This window comes from Momordica charantia, assembly GCF_013281855.1.
Source record: "Momordica charantia cultivar OHB3-1 chromosome 9 unlocalized genomic scaffold, Mcharantia_2.0 BLBB01000009.1, whole genome shotgun sequence".
NCBI lineage: Eukaryota > Viridiplantae > Streptophyta > Magnoliopsida > Cucurbitales > Cucurbitaceae > Momordica > Momordica charantia.
In genome coordinates, this window is record NW_028275167.1 from 2,294,571 (window position 1) to 2,301,186 (window position 6,616).

Here is a 6,616-nt window from a genome sequence, read left to right on the forward strand (position 1 = left end):
AAACAAGATGATGAAAGCCTTAAAATTATCATTAACAATGGGGCGAATTTTTCTATATTTGCCATACTTCATAAGCATTCTAACAGATAGTATCTACTTAATTACATTTAATTCGACTAGATCATCAAGAGCTTTTCTATAGCCCCATGAATAGAACACTAAGGTCTTTGCGTGTGCCTCTTTTTTTGTGGTTAGGATAGACAGAAGCTCAGGAAACTGTTCTTCCATAACATACGGATGCAATATAAAGGTTCTTTGCCCATTTATCCTGCAGTAGGAATGATTAGATTTAGACGTTAAAAAAACAACACAGAACCATCAAAACGAACATCACGTCTTAACAGACTCGAAGTTCTGTACCTTGACATGGGTACTCGGAAAAGCGGATGTTCGGAGGGTCTCTTGTGTTTCATCAGCAGGTTTTCGCCTCGGCACACTGAGAACAAAGGCTGCTTGGTCACCAGTTGCTGCAGTTGCTGTAATTCGATACCCACAATCCCATCGACGATGAATACCTTCACTAGGGTATAAGAAATCCAATTCAACCACCTGAAATTTACGATAATAACCATCAATTCTGTCATCTGTAATCTTGTATGACTGGGGGTAGATGACTTTATTTTTTAATGATACAAAAAAAAATTACCTGATCAGAAAATCCCGCACCGCGCGACATAACGACACCCCACCTACTTCCTGAGGTGGCCATTGCCGTTACATAGAATCCCTCTCTCCATTTTTTGTTAATCCATTTGAAAGGAAAAGAATCACTGACTTTGTATGACTGTTGCAAGTACTGGGTACCTGGAGCCATTAAATTGAGATTCAATAAAGAAAAAAAATACAGTATTCTTCTTATAAATCTCAATCAAAATCTCCAAAACTAAAAGCAGTTTCAACACTGAAACTAACCCTTTGACATTACAACTAACGAGCTCCCAGTAATTACTCCGGCTACTGCTGTGATGTAATAGTTCTTTTCCCATTGCTCCATGATCCATTCCTTCAAACACAACCAAGTAATCAATAACTAACTTTAAACAAACCCAATATTCATTACATAATGTAATCTGGTAAAAAGAGTTACCTTGTGAAGAAAATGGGGTGAAAGTTCATAAACTTGTGATGTAAACCCGGTGCCGGCATCCATGATTAAGGCCCATAAATTTTGACATGAGGCTACACTACTTATAAACAAGCCATCCTCGTTCCCTTTCTCAATATGCTGAGCTAGCCTTGCGTCAGCTACATTATAATGATACCTACATTGAAAAATAAACTATAATTTCAAACAGTTCAATCTAAATTTGGGGATAGTTCATTTATTCCATCTCAATTTGGATAAAGCACATTCTATCAGTTCATGCATGAATACCTTTGCTTCATTGGCCGTCGAGCATTGTAAACACTGATCCATTGTGTTGCAGGCATGCCCATACGAACCTTCTTCTTTGGTTGTTCGTCGTCTTCTTCCTCCAAAGTCAATCTGCCTCGCTTATGCCCCACCTGACAAATAAGCTTCAGAAGATGGAGATTCAGTAAGATAGATCCTTTCACACCCCAAATGTATCAAAGTAATCATGGTTCGTGGAAGTTTTCTTTTTTTTTTTTTTGGGGGCGGGGGGGGGGGGGGGGGGGAATATTTCTACACGTGTTTATGTGTTCCCGTACAATACCTTTTGAGCACCATCTGTATTTATTGGCCTGATCTCAGGATTTGGACCAATGATTCCATCAAAAAGTGAAATATATTTTGCATAATTAGGTTCTTCATCAAACTTCAAGTTCACCACATATTCAACAAACTGTTTGAAGGGCTGCGGACAAAAGCAACATAAAGTCTCCGGAGAAGTAGCCATCTTCTTCTTGCAAACAAGGAATCCTTTGTTCTCCCCCTGTAACATCATTATGGTTAAGTCTTATCATAAAAGAAATTCAAACCATCATGGTTAAGAAAATAATATGCAGGAGATACCAAACTATTCATCAACCTGATATCCTTGCCAAGGCAGACGACCACGAAGGAGAAAAATTAGGGTGTAGGCAAGAGATTCTAGATCATCTCTCCGGCTACCAGTTCTCCCCAAATGAGCATGTACACTTGCATAGCGCACTGTTCCTCTGTCAAAGTAAAACGCAAATGAACCAAGACCATAAACAATAAATAGTATCAGGAATACCCTGAGGATGGACAGGAGACAGATTTATAGTATAATAACATAATAATAGGTGTACCTAAATACATCAGGTCTTTGATCATATTCGACATGCTGGCCAGATCCATCACGCCATCTAGTTGCTGCCAACAATAAAAACGTATAGAGTAATGCAACATGCTGCAAACGAATATTAAATGACAAAAGATGCAAGTCGTAATATACCTAATCCAAGATCAACCAAAAACAACTTCTTCTCATCAGGAGTCCCTGAAGGACCAAGCAGAAAATTTTCAGGTTTGACATCACCATGAATGTACCTAACAGAACAAAATGATAATAATTTAGGTATTTTAAAATAGACATGATGTGCCATTTGCACAGGCTTACACATTCAGTAAGAAAAGTGAAATCTACATGGTTTCCAACAGGACCCTTACCCGCGAGAGTGCATCTTTTCCAATATGGATATTGCTTCAATTGCAATGCATGCAACCATTTCAACAGACATACTGAAATAAGAAAAAAAAAAAATTAATAAAAAAACAAGGTTCAAATGTAAGTTCAGAAAAGTTTCTACTAAACTCACGTATGAGAGTTATTATTCCAGACATCCCACAAGCTTGGCCCCAGCATATCCATAACCTGAAAAATTAAAAGCTTCTAATCAATATGTCGTATAAAAACCAGGAAAGGAAAAAGAATGGCCATCAAAACAATGAAGATTTGACCAAAAAGCAAACCAGAGAAAGAGACAGATGAGAACATACCATAATGTAGTAGTCACCTTGTCTGCCCTTGTAGTGCACCCGGGGTACCCCATGACTACCACCAAGAGTACTGTGGGATTGATATAGTATAAGATTCACCAAAAAATAATATAGCAAAATCGATGAAGAGAGATGAGATGGCCACTCACTTGTAAACTTGCCACTCATAAGGTGGCCCATAATTACATCCCTTGCTACTTCTATGCTCAAATTTTAAAGCCACCTAACATCAGAAATGTTGTCCAATGTAACATATGGAGAGAGAAAGAGCGAGAGAGGGCTAGGACTGTGTGTGTAAATCGAAACCATCCAATGCTTACCTCCACAGCATTGGGGCCAGTTCTCTCAGTTGTATTAACAGTGGAGGCACGTCGTCCAACATAAACCTGTCCAAATCCACCTTTACCCAGCTTTCTATCTATCCTGTAGAGTGGGGAACCACCCACCTGAATCTGTAGGATTTAGGGGAAAAAATTATAATGGAGTGAAAATAAATGATGTACTGCAACTCATAATAGCCTTTTATTTTCGAAAGGTTTAAATTTTTTTTCGAAAGGTCATAATAGCCTTTTATAAAAGTGCAGAGACCATAAACAGATAAACTATTTGAATTTGGCCATGCTACTGCAACATTATTCAAACAAAAAAATTTACCAACAAATATATATTTAGAAGTACAAAGCTGAAAAACCAAAAATCATATTATACAATCAGCACGCAATAGTACATGCAATATTTGAGAATTTTTATTATTTATAAATTTAGCAAAATACTAACGTCCGAAGGAAAGAGAGGTGGATGAAAAATGCACATTATTGTTGAAAACCTGACTATTGATAAAAGCACAAGGGATGTTAATGCTGAAATGGAAAGATACTGAAGTTATGTGGTATTATCCACTTAAAGAAACTTAAGAGAGCTAAAGGAATATTGCAGCTCCCAAATGACTACATTCAGCATTGTCATTAACTAAGGATATGGTCACAAGACAAGCAGACAAAAACTTGGCTGGCTTATTATGGATCTAAACCATAATAATATTCGGCAGAAAAACCTGTGAGAAAACTTGATTTGAAGTTGTGGTAGTTACAGTAAACTATAGTTCAAAACACAAAATTGATAGTTAATTAATGCAGCAATTCCCAGTGAAACTAAAATGGATTACGCAAGAGCCATGTTCAAGGAGGAAAAGTTCCCAAAATGATAGAAAGATCTCTAGAACCCTATTTCATTAAAGGTGGACGGTAATTATCACTCCACCACTGATTCTTCAACTCCAACTACAGCTTATTGATATAATTCCTTTCTTAGAAGAACTAAGGGCTATAATACCAAACAAATGTGGCAGGTTTACGTGAAACTAAGATGGATACCAAAAGCTTCCATACAACCTGGTTATTTATAACCTTACTAAACTAGAAATTGGAAATAATTAATAAAATAAACTACTAAATTAAAGTAACCAACTTGCAAGTCGATTAATTATGTTTAATTACTTCCTGCACCAATTATCTTATAATCCAGCATCAAAGGGAATTGCAGTGACCTCCACTTTCGTAACTCTGGGAGGATATTCCGCATTTGGAAAAGCCTAATGATAAAAGCAAAGGTATTGCACCTAGGCTGTGTTTACTTTTGCCATTGTCAAAGACAATTCCCTTTCCAATGATCATGTTTGGCAAATTAAAAAATTTATTCCAGGAAAGTTTAAAACCACCTTAAATTGATTTTTTAAGGTATCACTTGAATGGCAATTTTGAAAAATCAATTATACTTAAAACACTTTTTTCAAAATCACTCATTCTACTTGCACTCCCAAACACACGCTGGACAATTAGACATCCAACCCGTGAAGCTACCAGAACTCCATATGAAACCCAACAACTCAAGGTACTTAAAACAACACGTTTAAATTCTGTGATTCTGATAATAAGGGTTAAAAGAATCGAAACAAGAATTCTTTCTGAACAAATAGAGAGACAACATTTTCATCAAGCATGGTCTCGAAATATGTTCCCACAAAATCCACCTTTCGCTGGAGACATTATAAAACAAACTAGAGATTGGAAAAGAATATGACTCCAACATTGAGCGAAATGTGAAACACTAAACAGCAGAACAACCAATGCATGCAGCGAAACGAAAAATATATCAAGTCCGTAATTTTACTTGGTACTACAGCTATAGTAAGGACCAACCTTTTCGGGAAGCGGCGCAGTGCTTCCCTCCTCTTCAACGGCGTGGGCTTTATCGTTGCTTCCTGCTCCACTGTCGTGATCATCCATTTTCTTCTCCCCAATTTCTTCCTTCTTGGCTCCACCAGCAGCGCCTCCTACCTCACCAACTCCAACCTCGTCTCCACCTCTGACCCGGAAAGAATCCTTCGGCACCCGATGTTCTTCCGCAGTCGCTACTACGGCAGCTACCTTATCATTGACCGGAGGCGGCTGCTGTTCGTTTCCTTCTCGCAACTGCTTCTCGTTAGTATTGGGCACCAGTCCTTCCGCCGCCGCAGCCTTCCTCCTCCTCCTTGTCCTCGTCGCAATGGCCTCTCCTTCTGGTTCGATCGGACTCAACACGTCTTTCTGCTGCTTTGCCCGGCCCCTGCGCACTCCGCTACGCAGTACCGGCATCGTTCATCGTTCAAGAATCATCCCACCCTCAAAACCCCAAACAGAGACCAAGATTTTCCTCATAAATCCACAGGAACGGGAATAACCTCCTTTACTCCTCAAAACACACCCCAGCAAACTCAAAACCACGACCAATTAGAAACAGGCAAAGACGCAACCCTAGAACACCGATTTCAAGGATAAGAAAAAAGACGAGCAGTTGAGAGAGAAATACAGCCGAAAGTTGCAGACGAATGTAGCAAACGCCGGAGTGACCAATACAAGGGCAAATCCCACAATAGAAACCCCTTGCCGTTGATCGCCGCTCGGAAATTTCGTTATCGTCGTGATTTCAGCGCGGGAGGAGAGGAGAGAGAGATGCCGACGGTGACCCAGAGGGGAAAAGGGTTCAAGTGTCTGCGCAGTACAAAGCGTACGACGTGTCAGTTTATTATTGAACCGGGTCTGGCCCAAACCCGATTCTCGGCCCATTTTCTCAATGGGCCTCAGGCCCTAATACATTTTTTCGGCTTAGGTCAGACCGGCCCAATTTATGAAAGTCAATCCATTAATTTGGATGGGCTACTTGAATTGGACTTTTGAATCAAACTCTCTCTTTGGGCCAATCGAATAATTATTCAGACTAGTTTTGTAAATACTTTGGCTTTTCGACGTTTTTGTAGATATTTTCTTAAACTAGGTTTTGTTTTTAATACAACATATGAGGGTAGGATTGAACTTACCACCCTTTGGTTGGAGATATATGTGTTTGAGATATGTTCGCTTTGGTTTTCTTAAACCCGATTAGATATGTTTAAACGCCAAGCAAAATTATTTTCTAATTTTTTAAAAACCAAATTACAGAAAGCAAATAAATTGCAATAGTATTGTTAAGACCCAAGCCCAAGACGAAACAAATAGCACGTCCAATTTATAATTGGAATTTTTAATTTTGTCTATTTATTATTAATAAATAAGCTTAATTTTTAGAAAAGCAATTATATGGTATTTAAATTATTTCTTCTACGAGCGTTATGAAATTATAGCAGACGCTACGTGTTAAAAATATTACATTAAA

The 6,616-nt window shown here is 38.5% G+C and overlaps 1 protein-coding gene across 2 annotated transcripts; it reads right to left on the bottom strand.

The window, feature by feature from the left end:
- Positions 1 to 8: 8 nt before the first annotated feature.
- LOC111018733 (casein kinase 1-like protein HD16) lies at positions 9 to 5,955 on the bottom strand. 2 transcript variants are annotated; one of them, XM_022294963.2, is made up of 16 exons: positions 5,125 to 5,955; positions 3,247 to 3,378; positions 3,076 to 3,149; positions 2,927 to 2,996; positions 2,746 to 2,801; positions 2,597 to 2,668; positions 2,382 to 2,476; positions 2,236 to 2,299; positions 1,992 to 2,121; positions 1,677 to 1,895; positions 1,376 to 1,506; positions 1,088 to 1,262; positions 913 to 1,003; positions 647 to 804; positions 361 to 549; positions 9 to 268 (listed from the first exon to the last, which is right to left on the bottom strand). In XM_022294963.2, the coding sequence occupies exons 1-16, from the start codon at positions 5,557 to 5,559 to the stop codon at positions 209 to 211; spliced, it is 2,151 nt and encodes a 716-aa protein (XP_022150655.1). In that variant the 5' UTR covers positions 5,560 to 5,955; the 3' UTR covers positions 9 to 208. The 2 variants fall into 2 exon arrangements, with proteins under 2 accessions (XP_022150655.1, XP_087974188.1); XM_088118062.1 differs by having other exon boundaries at positions 1,376 to 1,518.
- Positions 5,956 to 6,616: the final 661 nt, after the last annotated feature.

Bases quoted from the DNA above. Each gene is read 5' to 3' on its own strand.
- LOC111018733 (XM_088118062.1), bottom strand. From the start codon at position 5,559: ATGCCGGTACTGCGTAGCGGAGTGCGCAGGGGCCGGGCAAAGCAGCAG. The intron at 2,997-3,075 runs GTGAGTGGCCAT...TCAATCCCACAG, and splicing joins TATGAGTGGCAAGTTTACAA to TACTCTTGGTGGTAGTCATG. The intron at 1,896-1,991 runs GTTGATGAATAG...ATGATGTTACAG, and splicing joins TGCCTTGGCAAGGATATCAG to GGGGAGAACAAAGGATTCCT.